Source organism: Eublepharis macularius, chromosome 7 (genome assembly GCF_028583425.1).
Source record: "Eublepharis macularius isolate TG4126 chromosome 7, MPM_Emac_v1.0, whole genome shotgun sequence".
In the NCBI taxonomy this organism is placed as follows: domain Eukaryota; kingdom Metazoa; phylum Chordata; class Lepidosauria; order Squamata; family Eublepharidae; genus Eublepharis; species Eublepharis macularius.
Window position 1 is genome coordinate 82,476,830 of NC_072796.1, and position 22,113 is coordinate 82,498,942.

General features: G+C 41.0%; 1 protein-coding gene across 6 annotated transcripts in view; it reads left to right on the plus strand.

The window, feature by feature from the left end:
• Window positions 1-2,506: 2,506 nt before the first annotated feature.
• Window positions 2,507-22,113, plus strand: part of DTNA (dystrobrevin alpha) — a 236,753-nt gene continuing 217,146 nt past the window's right edge. For 5 of the 6 annotated variants that reach the window (XM_054984554.1, XM_054984556.1, XM_054984555.1 and 2 more), the window contains exon 1: window positions 2,507-2,572. In XM_054984554.1, coding sequence (XP_054840529.1) covers window positions 2,523-2,572 — 50 coding nt within the window. In that variant the 5' untranslated portion in view covers window positions 2,507-2,522. Of the gene's footprint in view, window positions 2,573-2,799; window positions 2,980-22,113 lie in introns of those variants that run through there. The other variant, XM_054984557.1, reaches the window with a different exon arrangement.

The following is a 22,113-nucleotide window of genomic DNA, read 5'->3' on the forward strand; positions in this document are numbered from 1 at the left end:
AGCAGTTTAGTGTAAAATTTAATTTGTGCCAATAAGGCCAGGCCAGGCTAGGGAAGTATGAAATATACTCCATGTAGAGGGGAATACTCCCACATTCCTAGAAGGAGCAAATGCAGGAGGGAGGCAGCAGTGGCGCGCAACAGCCCATACTGCCAACCAGAGTTTTGAGGGGAGAGAGGGAGGCAAGCAAGCAGCTGTGGGGGAAGCTGGCCTAGCAGCCAGCAGAGGTGTTAGCTAGGCGGAGAGCTGTTAAGGAACCCCTACCCTATCCCCCAGTGCACAGCTCTGTCTCTGAAAACTACAGTTCCCAGGTAAAATTGCATTCCTAGCCATGAGTCTGAACTCATGCTTGGAGTCTAGTTTAGCTTGACCCTTAGTTGCAAACTACTGTCAACAAATTCTCTGGCAAGGCCTGTGCTGCTGTTAAATACAAATGTTTTGTCATGTAATCCTTCTGAATAAACTGACAGTGAATCGATATTTTTCCAGGCTTCAGCTGAAAGTGCTCAATAATTCATCTTGATGCATGTCCCTTCCTCACTTACTTAAATGTGTGCCATTAAAAAATCTATATTTTAGCATGTATTTGATCTTTATAAATGTAGAACTATTAAATGAGTAATTAATCTGAATAAATTAGGAGGGGTGTGCTAGTCTCATTATTGTTAGTGGGTTATTGTACTTCCAGCTTCATGTTTACTCAGAAGTAAATTCTTCTAGATTTCAAATGTACATCTTAAGATATAATCCTAGGAAAGAGGGACGGCTTGGAAGTATGTGATTTTTCACAGGCTCCAATTATATATACTTTGGTGGAAGTCCCATCTATAGAACTTTCTTCTGCATAAACATGCATAGTATTGGGTTATAACTTTTCCAGTAATATGTGAAGAGTTCAATTTTCTAAACCCTTTACCTCAAATGCTGTAATTACCCAGAACTTCCATTATTCTTTGTTTCTATCAAGGTACATGTGTGCAAGCAGGCAGAAGTTCAAAGTTGCTTAGTAGATGACATTTGTCTGATCTTTTGAACATTTTGGATGATCTAGGGAAGTTGAATCATTGCAACTGTTATCTTTTACAAATGTTCAAGTACATTGTACATTGCGGGAAACACAATAATATAAAATTGTAGGCAGATAATATATAATAGAGGTGTTCCTAGGAATTCTGATAATCAGGTAAAGTGATCTTCTGTAGTCACTTTGCCTCCCTTGATATGGATCTTGAAGCGGGCAGATGGAAGTACTCTAAACTTCAATACTGGATTCCGTGCCAGAACTTGATACGACAGTGGATTAGCATCTAGAGGCTTGGGTCCTTCTACTTTGTTTCCCTCTTCTTCTTCTGATCTTGCATCTTTGTGAAGCCTCCCAGGATAATGTTAATCTATGTCCCCATTTCATACTGTGGCTGGGTTTGAAATCTGTAGACTCTGCCATTAACTAATATTAGGTGTGGCAGGAGTGTTGGCTGCCTTTTTCTTGAAAGTGACGCTGGCATTCTTCCCTGATGTACTTCCCCACATTTTAAATCTCTCTCTCTCTCTCTCTCTCTCTCTCTCTCTCACTCGCTAATAGAATACCAGGGCCATTTTCACACGCCCTAACCCTCCAGAAAATCATGCAAAACTCATGGCATGAAGCATCTTCCTAGCATGATTTCCTGGCACGATCCCGTTTAATGGCGCGTTTTCTGACACCATCACACCATTAAAGGGCATTGTGCCGGGAAGTCATGCTAGGAAGACGCTTCATGCTCTGAGGTTACGTGTGCATGTGAAAACAGCCTAGATATTTTTAAAGCTCTTTTAGATCGTTTACAGGGCAACCCTAAACAGAGTTACATCCTCCTAAGCCCACTGAAGTTAGGGTTGTGGTGGTAAAATGGAGGAAGGGAGAAGGATGGATGCCATCCTGAGCTCCTTGAAAGAAGGGTAGTATAAAAATGAACTAAACAAACATGCTATCATTTTATTCTTATGTAAATATGCAGATTTAACTGGTTAACCCCATTGGTTTTATACAGTTAATTGGTTTTACACAGATAAGTAAGCTTTTTTAAATAGGTGAAATGAAGCTCCATGTTCAGAGGCAATACGTCTCTGATTACCTGATAGGAGTAGGCAAGGAACAGGGATAACTATTTCTGCCATGATCTGCCTATGAGCTTCGGGTTGGCTGCTGCTGAGGAAAAAAGTCTTTGACTTGGTTTTACCTACAAACACAATTCATCATTCCAAAGACTGCAATCCTATACACACTTACCTGCAGGCCAGTTGCATGGGGGGTGGGGATACAGGCATTGTTTTACCAATGTTTATTCAAGGGTGCAGCACAAGGGGGTGTTCTTCTTTTCACTCAGTCATATATCCCTGCTGTGTATGCTGTTAGAAAGCACAACAGCTCTGTGCTGTGTTGGTGCGGGCATGCAGGAATGTCACTTGCAGAACATTCCTTTCCTGGCAGCCAAATCTGGAAGGCAGTTTATTTTGGGTTGTAAAGCCATGGTGGAGTTTGAATGGCAGACATGGCAAGAGGACTTGGTTTCCATCTCTGCCAACATAGCAGGTATCGGTGAAAGCCTCTTCTTTCATCTTGCAAAGACAGATCAAAAAACATTTGCATGGGGCTCTTGGAAGGAAGGGGAAAGGAAGGGAAAGGGGGATGGAGTGGCAAAGGGGGGAGGGGGAAGAGGAGAGAAAGGGAGTGTCTTTGAATGCCTGCGATCAGTAAGCTTTGCAAATGCATCTGCCAGCAGGACTTCAGTGGAATGTGAAACCGAATCATCTGCAAGTTAAAGATAGACACAGAGAACACAGATCTTGAGCTGGGGTTTAAATTCAGTCTCTCTCAGGCTTCTAGCTTGAGAACTTTCCTTTTTGCCTCATCAAGGACTTTATTCCTTCAGACAATAAAAGAACTCTTAGTGTATTGGAATTATTGGAGTATCGGAAGACCATGGTGCGTGCAGCAGGGTAAGTGGCAAGCTTTGTTTGAGCTCTTCATTCCTTTCACCAAACATACTTTGTTTCCTGCGATCTGAGCGTTATGTGGAGCCAGGATTATAAAATGTAATGCTCCTTGTTTGCCCTTTATGAGAGGTTTGGAAAGCACGCTTCAGCAAGCTGGCATTATACAACTACACTTGTTACAACATGTTTATCTTTTTATTTTGTGATCTTGGTGCTGTTTAAAAGTTGTCTTTTTTCTGAGTCGGCTTTATTTGAATAGCAGAAGTCTTTCCTACAGCAACGAAGTTGAAATTGAGTTATACTCTGATAATAGGACAGCATTATTTAAGACAAATATTTGTCGCAATTCCATTCTGGTCTTGGTTTTGCAAAGTGTCACAGAAACAGAGTGTAATTTGGGGACATAAAACAGAATTTTAATCATGTACAATATGTTTTCTTGCTAGTTGTCTTACCTAGTACTGCACATCTTTACTGGGGAATTTGCATTGCATGGTATAAATTTATTATGTTTCATCAACAGTAGCATTTTCTAAAATAGATTTCTTATGATGTAAGGTGCAGTGTACTTGATCTCTTGATTAGTTGATGAAAACAGGTTTGTGTTTACATATCTGATAGGTCTGTTAATTTTTTTGCGAAGTTGTCCAATCCTTTGGTATTCCTATGCTTTGTTTTACTTGTTCATATACACCATTAAAATCTGTGGGACTTACCTGAAACCAATGTCTATTTTTTGAGAGGGGATTGAAATAAATTATTTTAAAAAGTAAACCATTATTTTTAATGTTGGTGAATGAGAGACAGCTCAGACATATTTGCTTAACTGTAGGAAAAAATACTGTAAAGATTTTATAGTGAACTGTGGATTGCCTTGTTAGAATTTATAAAATGCCATTGCATTTAATCATTTACAGTTTGCAGATTTTCCTGTGGTGTAAAAATATTTCCTATTTTCCATTTATAGAGTTGACTTTCCAAAATCCTATCTATAAAAGTTCTTTTTGCAGTAGGAGTTGTAAGATGGACAAAGTGTGTTTTATGGTGAAATAGAACTCCTGATCTCTGATTTATATATTCTGGGGAGTTGTTTAATGGTATAAGGGAACAATTGTTTTGCAAAAGATACAGCACAACAGTTGGCCTCCTTTGGAACTGGTTTCCTTTATTTAACTGAAAAGTCGCTGTACCTGACTGTTTGGTTCCCTTGTTAACGAATTCTGTGTGTCACAGTGCTCAAAGTTGAAGTAATTGTTTACCAGTGAACATGACTGAAAAGTTCTAGAAATTAATTTGCAAGAGCAAACCAAATATGGAAGAGGAGCTATGAGTAGCCCTGTGCTGTTACTAATATGAAGCATTTTATTAAAAGTTGTCAGTGTGCTGGGCACAGGGAGTTCCAGAAGCAGCATCTATGAACTGGGATCGCTGTTCTTAGTGTTGCTGTATGAGTACTTCACAGGTGCCAGAGCTCCACTTTGCCTCATCTTGGGAGCTCTCTAGGCCAGTGGGATTTTAAAGTATTTTACCTTTGGCAGGATGGTGCTCTTCTCTAATGTTCTTCTCAGGCAAAAATTCTAGATGTGTAAACATTAAAACCATGTCTGAGAGTGTTTACAGCTAGTGAAAAAGCATTTCACTAGGCCATACTTGGTTGCTTCAAGTTTGAAATTGCTTAGGAGTAGCGCAAAGCAGGTGGCAATGATGCTCTATTACTGATTTTTATCAAGGGTATGGAAATACATTTTCCATGCCATGACAGGCATCACACCAATAATTTAACACTGATGTCTCCAGGATGGCCTGAATTTCCTACAAATTGTTTTGTGTTAATGCAGATCCAACATGGGATGTTCAGAAGAGCAGTTTTCATATTAACTCTGTGACAAGTCCTGAGCTCAACTGCTGATATCAACTAATTCATAGAACCACACATAGCTTAGCTGCTGCTTGAATCTTATTAGTCCCAAGGCAAGCAAAGTCTTAATAAAAAAGGGGAGTGCCTTTGGCCATACGTAGAGAGCTGTGCCCTCATCACAGACAAACCACAACCACGCAACACATGTGGGGCTAAAGGGAGGGTTTCAAGGCTTGTAGGCAAGATGAATGGACCCTTTCATTTAATAAAGAGGCACTGGCAATACCTATTATGACACTAGAGGCAATATATGTAACACACAAGCACCTTCCCAGGGCCTTCCATTCACAACAACACTGTCATAATCTTTTATCACAGTGAAAGTTTTCCTTGTTCTTTTTGTTCTGAAAAGATGTTGACTGTCTGCATAATATTTAAATATGTTGGACTGTTATCCTCCCAGACTGTTCAGCTAAATGCAGAGCCTTCCTCGGGTGGAACTGTCGCCTACCAACATCCAGGAAAAGGAACTGGGAGATGCTGATTTTCTGCCTGTTCCCCTTCCCCGTTTAATGTCTGGGGTTATGAGACCTTCATGGAGAAAGTGCCATCTGGGTTGCGGGGCGGGGGGGAGGCTGTGGTGATAAAGGAGAACTGGGTGAAATTTACCCTCCCCTTTCCACTTCTGGAGCTCCACAAGCTGATTGTGCCATTTGGGTGCACTACTACCATTCTTTAAATATGATAGGTGAGGCATTAATATTTGTAAGTAATGGGGGAATTCTCAGATTCTACTCAAAAGCTAATGAGGCATTTAAAACATCTCTTTTGGTTGACTGATGCATGCATGAAACTATTAAAATGGAGATTAAAAATATGAAGCTGGGCTTCCATACTGACCTTGTCAGCTAAAAGATTTCACATTGGCATTATTCAAGGATTGCAAATGGCTTCTAAGGAAAGTTAGAGATGGTCTGGTCAAGTGATAAAATATGTAAAAAGATTATCAGTAAATTCAGGGATTGTGATCAGTTTGAGCTAGAGAGTTTAGATGGAAGCTCTGCCACTGACAGCTTCTGCAGATCTTGGTCAAATCACCAGAGCAGGTATACCTATAAACAGGGTTGAAAGTAATTTAAGTGTTTTACTGGTACTGTCACCCACCCTCGTACTGTCTTGGGCTCTGCCCTTGTGGTGTTTCCCACCGTGGCCCTTTCTCCTGACGTCAACCAGGAGAAGAGAGGGTATGACAGTGGCAGGCGCAGCCACCCTACAATGCCTGATGCAGATCCTCCTTGGCTGCCTCTCACTCCTTTTTAAAGCAACTACTGCAACAGCCATGACTGGAAAGCCTGAGTCACTGCCAACACTCCCTTTTTGGCTGCCATCCCCATAAGCTGAGCAGTAGCAGCAGCAGCTGGGCCAATCAAACAATGGACAAGGAGCCAGCATCAGGTAAGCAGCAACAGCATCAGAGCCAGCCATGGTGCCTGGATGAGGCACCTGGGAGGCTGGTAGCATATTTGAGCAGGGCTGGGGTTCAGGCAAGGCACTTGTTGGCTACATGTGGTGAGCAGCAGCGCTGGGGTGGGCAAGTTGTGAGCCTTCCTTGCCCCTCTAGCTAGCCAGTGCCCCTCAGCTGATGGTTAAGGGTGCCATAGGACTCTTCCCACTTGCAAGCATAATGGGGAAGACAGCCAGTGTGGGCAGCCAAGCACACATTGGCCCCATCAGCTGAACTATGCTGACCCAGGCATGCCACTAAGCAAATGGAACTGCATGCACCTAGCCCCTCTCTCAGCCAGCTATACCGCCTAATGGGGAAAGTGACTCCTTGCCTGACCACTAGGCTGCAGCAGCTCAGGGACCCATTTTAAGGGTTACTTGGCCGTTTTCTTACCAATCCAGTGTACTAGAACAGAACAGCTTATGTTCACCTTGGCTATATATTCTGTGTAGTGGCATGAAATTAGATAAAATTATTTAGTTGATTCCTAGAAAACATAGGGAACATTTGAGAATTTGTTGCCAGAATATTTATTACTTGGTAATGTGTAAGGTCAAGGCTGTTTTTGACTTCTCTCGTTGCAAGTTGAGTCCTTTATGGCTGAGAAATACAGAAAATGCTCTCACAGGTCTTGTTCACATGATTTATTGCAGTATGTATCTGCTTATTTAGAATGCTCATGTGTTCTTCCAATAACTAAATCATTGTAAATGATGCAAGACTGTAATAAAATTAAAAATAAATAAAGTTTCTTACAAAGGGCCAAGAATGCAGTTGGTGAAAACAATAAGTTACTCCCATTTTTCCAATATAACGTGAACAATCTTTTACTCACCATTTCTTTTTGAAAAGGGTGTCTGTCTTAGTAACATTATCAACAGAATAAGCCAGGATAATTGGTTGGCTAACTCCTCCCTTTCCCCCAAATAGAAATAAACTATTTTAATATACTTTGCTTCCATCACACATGAAAGTGTGAATGAGCTATGTTAGTTGGCCACTATAGTGTATCTATGGAAAATACAAAGTTCTGTAGCCAAGCCAGGCATAGATTACCAAGCACTGACTGTTCCTATTTCACAGGTCATTAATTTTGCCCTTTCCTGTTGTACTCTGCTGTAGATTAATGTTAAGTTTCATGTTCAGTATAGTCACATACACATTCAAGACTGGGGGGAAAAGTAAAGTAGAGAAATACATACTAGTGTCTTTTTCTTTTGGAAAGTAAAATAGGAAATTATTTGCTAGTTGATTAAATGCCAAAGTGAAATGGATGGAGACGAATTCTACTGACACAGTTCTGTCTAATGTTGTTGTGTTCCTGATAATTCCTTAATTAAAGCTGGCAAAGATATGACTTCCAGCATGAGCTGGTGTGCTGAAAAGCTTGTAAGCACACTTTCCCCTTAGTGTGATAATATAAAGCAAGTGTTCTTTTGGTTAGATCCCCCCCCTCTGCCACCTGCCAGCTGATAGTTTAAAGGGTACCTGCTGCTTGCTAGTGGCAGGAAAAGTTTAAATGGCCATTTCCCCCAGGGAAATGGCTCTTTAAACTGGCCCTTTAATATGAACCAAACGAACCAGTAGTCCAGTTCATGGAAGTTGGTGGAAACAAGCTTCCACGAACCCTGGTTCGTGACCCCCGAACCAGGCTGGTTCGTGGGGGGTTTTTGGTCTGTATTTAGGTTCGTGCCCATCTCTACTAGTAGTCAGTTTTGAAAAATTTATTCACCTGGCTCCTGTTTCAGTTTAATTCTTGTGAACACTGCATGTACAATAAGCTGTTCACATGCACTTTGTCAGCTCTGTTGAAAAAGTGGTTATGTGCCTCTCCATTAGGATCACCATATCATTTCGTTTCCAAATGTAAGCATATAGCTATACTAAGTAAGTACAGAGACATTCTGATATTGAACTGATTGATTATATAGAGGTGATCATATGAATACAGTCTTGGATTGCTTTAGATTTATGGAGGGCACACAAAGCTCCACAAATAGGTACATATATATGAACATATGTGCATAGATGAAAGAAAACTGTTCAGCATTGAACCAATGCAGATTTATAAATCACTCAAGACCTAGTCAGGAGGCAGCAACTACTGTACCTTTATACAGGGAATAAAGCTTTTCATAGACCATGTGGAGAAGTGACCTACACCCCAGGATTCACATCAAATTTACAGTAATTGAGTCTGGCCCTTTACATGCCCAAAATGCCTTCTCGCAGATTAACAGGTATCAATGGGAAGGCTATGGGAAAGGATTACCTTCACAGGCATTGGACAATTCAGAGCCATAAACAGACACATGACTCTGGCCAGAAGAAAACAAACAGTTTTGGCTTAATACCTTGACCAGATAGTCCTGCAAAGGGAGGACCAGAGAAGAGATTATAAAATCTCTGGACATGAATAAAAATTTTTCTTCAGATCTGTTCCTAAGCTCTTAGCCATTTTGTCTTAAACAATGAAGGATGAAGCTAAACCTGGAATCCATCTTGAGCACATGATTTTAAGGATTGCCATGGGAAAAGACCCCACACAAAGGAAAGTTGGGGTGATGAACTATTTTTGATGACTTGTGGCTCCAAGAATAAATAGCATAGTTAGGGTATGTATAGAGTTAAGAGAAAGAGGATATATAGTTTTATTACTTTTCTTTGGATTTGTGCTCAGTTTACTGTGATAGTATAAGGTATCTGTGTTTTTCATTTCATGAATTAATTTCCTTTTATTTTTGAATACTATAGTTTGAACTCTGCAACCCACCATTTGCCTCCTCGATCATGTTTACCCAGAGAGAGAACCAAAGAGGAGGCAGCAGCAACTCCTTAAACCTTTGCATTAATTTCTCTCCAGAGTTCTGTGTGCATGGTCAGAATACCCCAATTCAGTCTCCAAACTGCTTCCCAGACAATTTTTTTTTTGCATTCTGCAAGGGGAAAGGCTGCATCTGCTGCAGAATCGAGCTATTTCTGCAGCTTTTCTCACTGCACACATACCTTGATGTATTTTCCCACTGAAGGAAAACTGCAGCTTTTTTTTGCAGAATGCTTTCTTTGGTGTGAAGCCTGGCCCTGCCTTTCACCCTTTATGACCCTGCACCCTGTTTGGTTGAACAGCAACCAATCCAGTTTTTTTCCTGAATTAAAAAAACAGCATGGTTGCAATGTTAGTGCCTTACAAATTGGGCAGGGGGAGGGGCTTGCAACTGACATGGAGGACAGGCTGCAAAATGGCTAACAATGCTTTGCAGAGACCCCTGAATCCCACTTGATATTTTAAAGTTTCCCTCTGTGCTTCCTGTACTTTTTAGTCCATTCTTTTTGGCATTTTTTTTAAAAGCAAGGTTGCAACAGTGGTGCCCTAAAAAAACTGAGTTTCCTCAGCCAATCAGCTGATCAAATTGACTTATTCCCCTGAAAGCCCCAGCTGAAATGGGGCATTTTTCTAATGCAGAAAAAATAAACATGTCAGTTTGAACCCTTCAGGTACAGAATTACAGAGACTCAAAGCAGATCCAATTCTTGCAGACTGAATATCCAGAAAACCCGTTATGACAGACTCCACCCTTCACTCCCCCATACTGAGTTTCTCACCAAAATCTAAGTTTGCCTGCTGTGGCTGAGCAGCCCCAAGTTGCATGTCTTTGTTAATGATTGCAAAGTTGTAACGTTATGGCCGTACAGTTCCACTCTTGATTAGTAGTTATATTTGTGGCTTCGTAGCCCATCCCAGGACTTGATAGGGGAGAAGCAGGAGCCCTTTGTCTTACTTGTATGAAATGGCACTAGAGGCTGAATAACTCTCAAAAGAAACAGCAACTTTATTGAACAGGCAGGGATAAAATACGGGAACTCGGGCAATGAAATTTCTGAGGTAAAATTTGTTGGTAGAACAGAATAATTTAAAAGTAAAAGACAAAACAGTTTTCCTACAGCTTAGTTTCAATGTTTCTAGTGCTTACAAGTAAGAGGTGTTTTGTTTACTCCTTTGGTTACAGTAACAAAGTTTCTCCACAGAGTTCCCCTTTTAAACTTAGGTTTCCAGGCATTAGTTCAACACATTAGTTCCAGATGTTAGTTTTCCCTTTACACCAGTCCTGGGGTCCTCCACAGAGCCAAAACCCCATTTAGACATTGGGCAGGAATTATTCCTTTCCTAAAAATTAACCATTTCTTTTGGCTGGAATGAGAGTCTCTACTTACTACCAATTCTTCTATGCCAAAACACATCCCCAGTTTTAATGTAGCTGTGTAAATAGGTTTCAGCTTGTGCTGGCTTTAATACTGGAAGTTCTTCTCCCTCAAAACAACATTGTTACAGTTAGGGCAACTGATATCCTTTCCCTCATTTCAGAGGGGCACCTGTCTGACCTTCCCCATCAGACACTTACATACACACTCTTCAAATCCCAACTCCTAACTGAATTCTAAAATCCTGTCAGCAGTCCTCTCATCCTGAAGGTGGGTTCTGACTAGCCAGTCAGAGGGAAGAGGGAAGCCTGTCAATCAAGTTCTTATTCCAGGCCACTGTCAGCTCCTCCCCATCCAACCCTCTTAGTACTGCACTATGGAAATCTCTCCTTAAATTGCATTCTGTGTTACCAGAACTGCTTTTTAATATAAGGGGAAATTAGCTTTAGCAGTCTGTAACTAAAATAAGCGCGGATCTTAACCTATGTCTACTGAGGTCCCGATTCCAGACACTCTAGTGAAAAAGAGGCAGACTACAAATAAGTTCCAAACACGTGTATTTAGTGTGGCGTAAGCCTGAGCTTGCACATACATACAAGAAAACATACAAGGACTAGGAAATACAGAGTAGGAAATATAGAGACTTTCGCATTAGCAGGTTCCCAACGATGGTAGAGGGAATACTCACTTATCCTGAAGCAAAGCAGAGACACAACAGCGAGGTGGCCCAATGCCAGCACTGGGACCACAGACGGACAGCAAGGGGTTCTGGATAGGATGGCCTGAGCACCGAGTGGTCTGAGAGACCAGCTTAAATACTCCAAAACGTACCCTGGGGCTGGTGCTGTACTTGGTGGTTCTCACAGATCAAAAACAAAGGGTCTAATGGGCTACTGAATGGCTTGGATGGGCCACTTTAGTAATCAGATTGTGATAAGTGACACCTCAGGAAGAGGGGACAAAAGAGGGAGGGGGAAATCCGAGTGGGCTGAAAGGATGTTCCAGCGGACAGGGCTTGTCCTGATGTCATCAGCTCTGGAATGCGGAGGTTTCTTTGAGATGCATTCTCTAAGTGCTTGGGATGGTCGGCACTTAGTTCCTTCTCCTGGGCGGCTCCTAAGATATGCAGAGCGGGGCGAGGTACTCTCGCTGCGGACGTGGTGTGCCCGCTTCGCCGAAATGGCTTCCAAAAGCAGTCTTTTCCTCTGGGTCTTCTGGCTGCCTGAGAACATGGATGCCAGCGGGGCATAGCTGGGGCTGGATAGCAGGCTGCCCGGTAGCGAGGGCAAGCTCGGCGACCGGCTCGCGGGAGGCTCCAGGCGGGAACTGACCAGGGAGCGCCTGGCCAGGCTCGCTGGAGGTTTCCCCGGCAGGCGCCCGGCTGCTAGCAGCGGCTTGGGCCCATATTAGGCAGGCTTCCATGGAGGCAGGGGGAACAGCACGTAAAGCACAGTCCAAAGCAGGGAACAGGCACAGTCCGTGGCAGATGGCAATGCAGGCACGGGGCACACTTGTAACACAGTCCAAACACACACTGGGAAGTCCAGATACAGGTCAGGGCAGGGCTGCCCAGAAAAAGAGTCCTTTGTGCAGTTAACCAAACATGGAGTCAGGGAACTACACAGTCTATTGCAGCAGCAAGGCAATTAACAAGCAGGCAGGAAACTGACACGTGTATCAGAACACACACGTGTGGGGCAATCTTCGGTGTGGTAGTAAAACAGTAATGCAAGAAACTTTAACACAGTTCATGGCAGGCTTTAAAGCAGGGGAGGGGGCCTACTTGGCAACATCTGTCACACTGCAGAAAACACCCCAGTTAACTGAGTGGCTTCCCCCCCCCACAGGGGAACAGGCTCTTATGAGAGCTAATTCTCCACAGTCCTGTTGGTTGGTTTCTCTGTTAGTTACAATATATTGTGTCATATGCTTAATTAGCTGCTATTACCTACTGATATTCTTCTGCATACTTTTCTTTAGCATTTCCAGCCATGCAAACCTCATATTCTGTATGGGCCTCACACATGCTCAAATGTCAGAACTTAGAACCACCAGAGCAGCAGCTGTTGAGTACTCTCTAATACTATTACCATTGACTCCAGAAGCATAATTAAATAAGGATCATTTGAAATTACCATTACTTGGGAGAGGATAGGAGAGAAGTTTAATCCTCACTACAGCATATTTGCATTGACCTACTTATGATATTGAGGAAAAATTCTTTTCCCATTATAGCAATATGGATTTGTTCTGCAATTTTAATGCAACTGCACAGAAGGAGATTGACTCTCCTAACAAATTTTCCAGGAGGGATTGTGGGTACAAGTAGGGAAACATTATTTACCTCAACTTTATTCTAGAAAGTGACATTTTGTTCAGTCTCTGAGATATTGCTAGTCTAAGTAGCAGTTGTAAGCATTTTCATGTAACTATAGAACTGTGAAATATGAAAGAGAAGAAAGGTACAAATATTTAAAAACAAAATTAGTGCTGCACTGAATTTTCAAGAGGTTTAAATTTTGGCGGAAAAAAGCCTCTCCAAAAGAAAAATCCTGCTTTGGGGCTGTCATCCATCTACACTGAATTACTTCCAATTTAAAGGTACATTCTCCCTTCCATGCTTTGCCAAGTCTGAGCTGGGAAATTCCGGGGGATTTGGGCATGAAGCATGGGAGGACTGGGTTTGGGCAGAGGAGGAACCTCAGTGGGATATAATGCCATACATTCCATCCTTCAAAGTTGCCACTTTCTCAAGGGGAACTGATCTCTGTTGTCTGAAGAACAGTTGTAATTATGGGAACAGTTGTAATTACTGGCCCCTGGAGACTGACAACCTTAACTAAAACTCTTTTCCAGTGGTAGTTAGAATAAAAAGCCATTTATTAACAGTGCTGTAAAATTACTTTCATACCCGATAAAATGACATTGTACTACCACTCCTCACATTTTCCTGTCCCATCCCGGTGATGCTTGTTTCATTAATCAATGAAACAGTGTATATTTAATGTGTTTTCTCATAATAAGTTAGAATTCCAGGTTGCAGAGGATGGTTTGGGGCCCATGGGTAGGCCCTGTAGCTGTGATTGTTTCCTTCTGCACAATTGGCATCTATCATCTTTTGGACTTCTAAAACATAGATGGAAGCCTATGGAAAGCCTTGACTCAAATTCTCTTTGCTCTAAAGTTCTAAACTCTTTCCTCCAATAAAGGGCACTTTATTATCTCAATGTAATGCAAGGTAACCTGCAATTGCCTTTAGGGCCCAAATGTTATCCAGTCAGATGGTGACCGTGTTTTGTAGTAGTTGTGGCCTTATTTCACGGTGAGACACCCCCTTTTTTCCTGTTGCATATGCATATTGGATTGTAAGACGTCAGTGAGCACGCCAGGTGTTGCTGAGAGGGTGGTTGCAAAGTCCTCTGCTATACACCATGTTCATGTATTCTAGAACCATGGGAACATGAGTTGTCCTGAGTGCATATTAACTAGATTAATCTGGAGTGTGTGTAGGACTGTTTAAAGAGGTTCGCTCCCACGTCTTTTGAGCAGATAGCTGAAAGCAACCTCGTTGAAATCAAGTTGTCTTCAGTTAACACAGCAACAATCTTGATACAGATGAGACATACTCAAATACTAGTGCCACTTAAATGACATTATGGGGACAAAATAGTAAAAAGTCCAGTAGCCCCTTTAAGACTAACCAACCTACTTGTAGCATAAGCTTTCGAGAACCACAGCTCTCTTCGTTAGATGCATACACTGCTATGAGATCCTAGGAAGAGAAGCAGGATGAAAATAACACCAGGTAGAAGAGAGCTGTGTTTCTCAAAAGCTTATGCTACAAGTAAGTTGGTTAGTCTTAAAGGTGCTACTGGACCCTTTACTATTTGGCAACTACAGACTAACACGGCTAACTCCTCTGGATTATGGGGAAAGTCACTGTGCCTTAGGTACTCTTACAAGGCAATCCTATGCAGAGTTACCCCTGCCTAAGCCCACTGATTTCAGTGGGATTTCACTGGAATAACTTTATATGGGATTGCAGTGTTATAAATAGCAAGTGAGTTATTTGGGTTCTGTGACATATGGAAAAGTGAAGCGTTTCCTCATACAACTCTGCTGGTTTCAAACATGAATTGTAACTTCTAGAAGTTCTACTAGCAAAATTCAGATTGGGCTTAACTATCTACCTGGTGTTATTTTCATCCTGCTCTTCTTCCTCATAGCAGTGTATACAGTTCCTTCCCTTATGTGGAAACTACTTCATATAAGGATTCTCATGTGTTTCAGCACCTACGAAAATCACGTAGAAATCAGCCACCTATGTAATTTACTGAATGTGTGGGTGACATTTCTATGCACTAGGGTTGTCTGGATGTAGTTGTGTGTATGATGCATTGTGCCTTTCAGACACAAAGATGTCATAGTAATTGTCTTTTATTTGTTCTTATGTTATTCCTAGTGTATTCTAATGTCACCAATCACAGGATGAAAAACTCCCGAGTAAAAGGAAAAAAATGTTCCAAGAATTATAACAATGCCCTTCAGTTTCTCCTGAGTGCAGCTGCCAGCATGGAAGCTGAACGATGGCCAAACAATGCCTGTGGCAGTGCTTATTAAATGACTGTCTTATGCTTCAAAGCATGTCTGATTTATGCTTCAAAATCCCAAATATTAATTAAGACTGTACAGTTGCTGTATGGGCAGATTCCAAGCTTGGGAGTGGGGGGAAGGGTAGAGGACAAGCCTCAGCAGTGCTTATGAGGACCCTTTTCCCAGTATGCATTGAGCCCGAGACACCTCTGTTGATTCACGTCTGTTGCACTGTTAGGAAAAATAAATAGCATCCTGTGGCACTAGCATAGATCCAGGTCAGTGTTTGCAAGAGGTTAATTAAGATCCTTTCGTATGTACTTACTGCAGAGGTAAATCAGGCCCAAGACCAGCCATGTGGGTGGCTTTGGGTCGTGCATGGTTTCTAAATGGCTGTGGGAAGGATGAGAACCCTTGGCTAATATCAGTTTTGAAAATCACCCCCCCTTCCTGCTACAGCTTATGTTTGCAGGAGAAGCAGCCAAAATGATGGTGATGGTATATCTGATGCCAATAGGTTCAGAACTGTCACTGTATTCGTAAAGTGGCAGAGCGTCACCTTGAACTGTGCCCAGAGCGACAGAGCATCACAGCTGGAAACTTGTAGGCTACAGTAGGAAAGGCCATGTGGATACAAAGTTAGTCTGAACTCAGGGGCAAAAGTGATTTCATGTTGATGATTACCTCCAAATTGCTACATGTAGTTGTATCAGCCTGCCACGCACGGGTCAGTTGGCATATCTCAGCTTCCAAGAAGTGAAGATTGGCTTGCAAATGAAGAAAAATGTGACATTCTCTGTTGTGATGTAAACTGCTTTTCAAAAATTCTTTTTCCTTTATAAAACAGTGCGACACAGAAATTAAAAAGGGAGTACTAAAAGGGATGAGACTCTGATGAAGGTTCTGCCTTTGCATGTCCTTGCTTAGCAATACTGTTTGTTGACATATGTAAATTCACTTAATGTCTGTTTAAAATACCCTGTTGGCTAAAACTGATGCTGAATAAATCAAACTGTGCATCACAACTAATCATATTTTATTATAGCTCTAACAGTACCCCCCTCCCCACTGTTTCAGGCTGAAGTGACATTGCACAATCCCGGGAGTGTGCGTGCAGGGTGCCACCTCCTCCTGGGAGTTGCCCCAGGTGAGACTTCCCCCACCTTTCCCCCCAGAAAAAAAGCCCTGCTGTATTTTGTCAGATACTGCTCTCTGTATAAAGCTCATCTGAATGTTCCTTCTATTGTATGACCAATAGTGATTTTTAGGTTTGACAAATCATATCTAAAGTCCTCAAATCCTAACATTGATTTCATCTAACTGAAGTGCATAGAAACCCATGAGTTGGATCCATTTCTGCAGGTGAAAAAGAGTGACAGGGGTTCCCTTTGACCACCAAAGCAGCTGTTTGAGGGTTCTTAAACCCTAGAATGTAAAAAAGCCATGTGGAGCAGGGGCTATAGTAAGAAGGGGAACTGAGCAAGATCTGGTGGAAAATCTGGCTGGATTCAACCCATAATGTTCACATAGAATTTATTCTGTTCTGTGAAACAAAAATGGACACCAAAATGTTAATAAATATTGGGCCTGCTTTACTGAATTAACTTCATCCACTCCAGAGGAAAACAACTGACATGATATGCTCTTACCATTTCTCAAAATAAGTCTGATTGTCCATCTTTTAAATATTTTTATTCAATGTTATTCTTAATTGAATGCTTTAAATGTTTTTACACAGTGAAAAAATTCCCCCTTCCTCTCTGATCCTTAGTACACAGAATTTAGTATTGTAACTCTAAATACTCAGTATACCATTCTGCTTTTTTGGTCCAGAACAGTGGCTATATAGGTTTAAAATAAAACATATCTTCCTGAAAAAGTTATTAAGATACAGAATCCATCTTGTTGGCAATCCTGTTCATTTGTTTGTTTATGGCAGAATGGAAGCGAGACAAAACTTGAGCCTTTAGCAAGGACGTGTCACTTTATATTAATAGAACAAAGTAAAAAAACAATAGCAGCACAAAGGTAAGAATCCCCAAAACTCATATACAAATGTGAGAGCTGTTAACCGACCTAACTATAGTAGTGATTGAGTGAGATATCAACACTACTGTCTTTCAAATTATATTTGTAATCTGAATTTCCTCTGCTGGAAAAAGAATGTACACCTCTAGAAATGATGGACAGTAGATTCAAGATATCCAAAAGAAAGTATACAAACAAATAATAAAGATGTTCTTCACTCACCAAACAAACCATCAGTTTGTAGAATTCATTACCACATGAAATGGTCACTACTTAAGAGTCTCTGTACATGAGACAACTCAGCACATGTTTGTCATGTTTGTAGGAAGACACTATGTTAGCCAGGAAGCATTGTTTAAAAAGACAGAGCTGGAAGAGAGAGCTCCTCAGAGGGTTTGTTAATTTCAACTTCACTTCCCCAAAGGCTCTGTCAGTTTCACCTCTCTGTCTAAAACTGTGGGATTGCAATCAGAGGGCAGTGAGGAATGGAAATGGGCTGGAGCTGCCTTCCAGAGCCAGGCTTGGACCTGGAGAGGTTATAATGGGCTGAAGTTTCCCTTCTGGCATTTCACAACCCTTTCACACAGCTCCAGTGTATAACAAAGCCTTTGCTCTGCCACTGGCTCTGTCTTTTAAAACTACCTTTCTGGCTACCATTGCATCTCCCAACATGTGTTCTTCATCTGTCAGATGTCTTGTGTAGAGAGAGTCTTAGGGTTGCAACTTTTCTGGTTCTGGTGGGAGACTTCCTGCCAATGCTCTCCACCCTCTGCCCTAAATCAGTGAAATGGCAGTGGAGAAATAAGGGAGGGAAACAGTGCTGATCAATAGTTGGAGTCACTTCCTGTTTTGAAACAGAAAGTGATATCCCAGAAGTCTCCCCCCATGATGCTCCATAGGATTTCCTGCCAAATGCTTGCAGCAACACTATCACACTCTTTGTTACAATGTTTTTGTGCAGGGATTAGACAAGTTTGTTAACAATAAAACTGAATCAGTCTTACAGCTTAAAATAAAGCCCCTATGTTTAGATGAAGTATCTCGGATTATTAGGGGTGTGCACTTTGGGTTTCCGATTAGGTGATGGGGGTGCTGGGAGAAAGCCCAGCCCTCTGAATCACTTTGGAATGCTCCAAATGCTTTATGGAGCATTCCGAAGCAATTCAAATACCCAAATTCAAATTTGGGTATTTCCAAATTTTTTCCTGCTTCCCAAAGCAGGAAACCCAAATATTTTTGGGGTGCACACCTCTACTGATTACTGAAAGCTGTATAGAAAGAATTCAGAATGACCAACAACATCATGCCTTGCTCTTAAGTTTCTGAGAAGCATCTGATTTGGAGACAAAATATTGGTTTAGATGGATGTTAAATGCATATTTTATTAGCAACATTTGTATTGTAAACTCTTTTCTGTATTAAAGTGTTCCTGCAGATAATTTACTAAAACAAGCAACTCTAATAAAATAAATACAAGCGACTCTAGTAAAAGCAACGCAAAATGAAAATTAAACATAAAAGCAGTATAAAATGAAAACTAAATGTAAAAGCAAGAGAAATTCCCACTAATTTTGAACCTTGAATGCAATTGTTCATAAAAGATATTATTGAGTATAAGAACTTTAATGCACACTGCGTAGTGCTTTTAAGACTAACCAATTTTATTGTAGCATAAGCTTTTGAGAATCAAGTTCTCTTCGTCAGATGCCTGGTACAGAAACTGGTCAAATATAGAAGAGGGGGGAGGGGAGGAGAGAGAAGATGCAATTAGGGGGGGAGGAGCCCAGTGGCACCTGGCGTGGGCTTCCGGGGACCACAGTTCTCTGTCAGATGCATCTGACGGGGAGAGCTGTGGTTATCGAAGGCTTATACTACATTGGAATTGGATGGTCTGGTTGTTTTGCTGCTGCAAACCAACACGGCAAACTCCTTTGAAGCCTCACACAAGCCAATTAATCTCCATACCAAAAGGAGATGTTTACATTTACTAGCAAAGGAATGTTTTGGTTGCATCCTCCCTCTCCCCCCCTAATTGCATCTTCTCTCTCCTCCCCTCCTCCCCCCTCCTCTTCTATATTTGACCAGTTTCTGTACCATGCATCTGACGAAGAGAACTTGATTCTCGAAAGCTTATGCTACAATAAAATTGGTTAGTCTTAAAGGTGCTACTGGACTCTTTTTGATTTTGCTACCACAGACTAACACGGCTAACTCCTCTGCATCTGTGTAGTGCTTTGGCCTCCTTGCAGTCCTAGGTGAATGCTCATAGACACTTATCTCTTTACACATGTGCCAAACATGAGTTTGATTGAGGAAATCCCCAACTCATCTCATATTTAACGTGTGACCCCAAATTTACAGTTGAATCAGTGCCCCAGCCATGAAGCATTCTCCATGAGACATAATCTGAAATAAAGTCTTAGATAATGTTGGCTCTGTGCAATAAAAAAAAATCTGTTTTGTTCTTGGGATTGCACTAGTGATGTAGTCTTGACAAATGATACAGTATTTCACTTTTAAATGCTTCCTCTAACATTGATGCACCGTGCTGCTATTAATAATTATGGCTACCAATTAAATATTTTATAATTCTACTAATTTTATTGGTATAAAAATGTCCATTCAGATTTCTTGAAACGAAATGAATGCAGCATAGTGCAAAGTTGTCCACAACATACTTTACCTAAATAGGCCCCTTGTTTGCTTTCTTCCAGTAAATGATCATGGTCCACAACCACTAAAGAGGTTAGTGCAATTAAGTATAGACAATATAGATTAATCCATGTTTTGTGTTTGTGCTGTGCTAAACTTTCTCAAAATTAGTTATGAATTTGTGCTATAGGAGAGAGCCTAAAAGATTCCCTAGTGGGAACAAGAGGAACTGGGACCAAGCGGAGAAAGTTACACCTGCTTGCCCATCTTTCAGCACTACAAACTTGGCAATATGGATGCTTTTGTGTGTGACTGTAAAATTGATTCAGCATGTTGGACTCCACAAACCAGAAGTCATTTGCAGTGATCCCCATATGGATTGATTCTGGCCTAGAAGAATAGCAACTGTGGTCCAAACCATCAACAATGGCTCCAGGTTTCTGGTCTAACTGCTGCTGTTTGTATGTGGTCCTTCCTCTTTCATGTCCTCTGGGTCTGGCATTACTAGAAATGCATTCAGTGTTTTGGTGGAAATGGCACTAATAATAGGAATGTAAACCTGCCACGTGCCACCAGCACACAACCTAAACTAAACCAGAAAAGGTTGAGGAATAAAGATACAACTAACCAATATTTTCTAAACAAATTAAGTATCCTTTGACATATGAACAAAACATCTATAATCTGCAGAATATTCCTATTACAAGACTTAAAAGATCAGACATGTTTCAACTATTGTCTTAGTCAGTGGTCGCTTTACAAAATGTTATCAGTACAATTTTTCCTTTATTAAAAATATGCAAACTTCTAAGGGGCATTTTTAGGCATATATCTGCATTCTGTGTTTTACTGTAAAATGTGAATGCAACAAACATGTTTGGAAACCATCATATTGTATAGCTATGCTTACTGAAGACCTGTTATGGTATGCAATCCTCATTGAATGTACATTCAATCATAAGCCTGTACAGTATGTGAAATAACACAACTAACCGGGGGGGGGGGATCAGTTGTGTAAATTTAAGTTCTCCTTTTGGGTAACTGAACTTTATTTTTCTTCTTTTAAATACTTGTTTATAAGTAACCTGTACATGGTGTCAGTTTCCTCCTCAAAAATAGAAGGGCATGTGCCTGTTTAAAAGTATCTTCTTTCCTGGGTCTAATCTAAGCTTCCATCTCAAAATGCCTTTCATGCTGCTCTTGTGGAGTTCTGCTAATATTACCTCTTTAGTCAGTGTGCCAGAGTGGCTTACTGTGGGGCATGAACACCCATGACTTTAAGAGAGAGGGGAGGTTGATACTCCGTTGATATTCTTACAAATGTGGAATATGTTTTATATCAAAGTGACCTGAAGCTGCCAGGTGTGTGTGCCCATGTCCTTGTGGTCTTCTTTTATCACAGACTGCCCATCCAAAAAACCCCCAAAGCATTTCTGTGGCTCTGCTCAGGATCAGCTCACAGCCTAAGATCCTTGGATTACCTGACTGTAGAAATAGAGGGAAGATAATAATATGACTTAGAACAGAGTCATAAATAGGCATCTGTCTATCACTCTTCATATTTTGCTAAACAAGAATGACAGGATGTATGATGGCTTAATTCAGCAATAATGCCTTTCATCCAAAACACATTTCATCCAAGGATTTCAAAGTGCTTTTCAGAATTTATTTATATGAGTTTTTTTAATATTCGGGTGAGATGGTTATGTGGTGCATTTACCTGATGGTAATACAGCCAGTTTTGAGGGGAAATGTTGTATTTGTAATAAAGAGTATAGCATACATTAAGCAAAAGATCCTAAGGAAATACCACCGCCACCTCCCCAGCCCTACTGAGAGACCTGTAAAAAAAGTCTGGTGGTAGGATTGTGACTTTACAAAATTTGTATGGGTTAAATCCAACAATTTTTTTTTCTGCTAGTGAAAAAGGTATGAGAGAGTCCTCTGACCACCAAAAAGACTATGATGGGGATCGTGTATAGATCTGTATAGATAAAAGGCACCTGGGATGGGGGTTGTTGTGATAAGGAGAGGAACTAAGGGAGATTGTATGAAAATATCTAGCTGAATCCAATCCTATATTTATATAGGGAAAAGATATTCTGACTATCTAATAACAGAAAACTATTTTTGTTATGCTAGGAAGAATGATATTCCATGATATTCCATGATGATAAACAGCAGGAAGTAGTTATATTTTTATAAATTTCTGTTATATCACATTTTATTCTCCTGGAAATGATCCTTTTTAACAAGAAAGACTATGAATCATGGAAAGAGAGCTCTGTCATAAATTGTC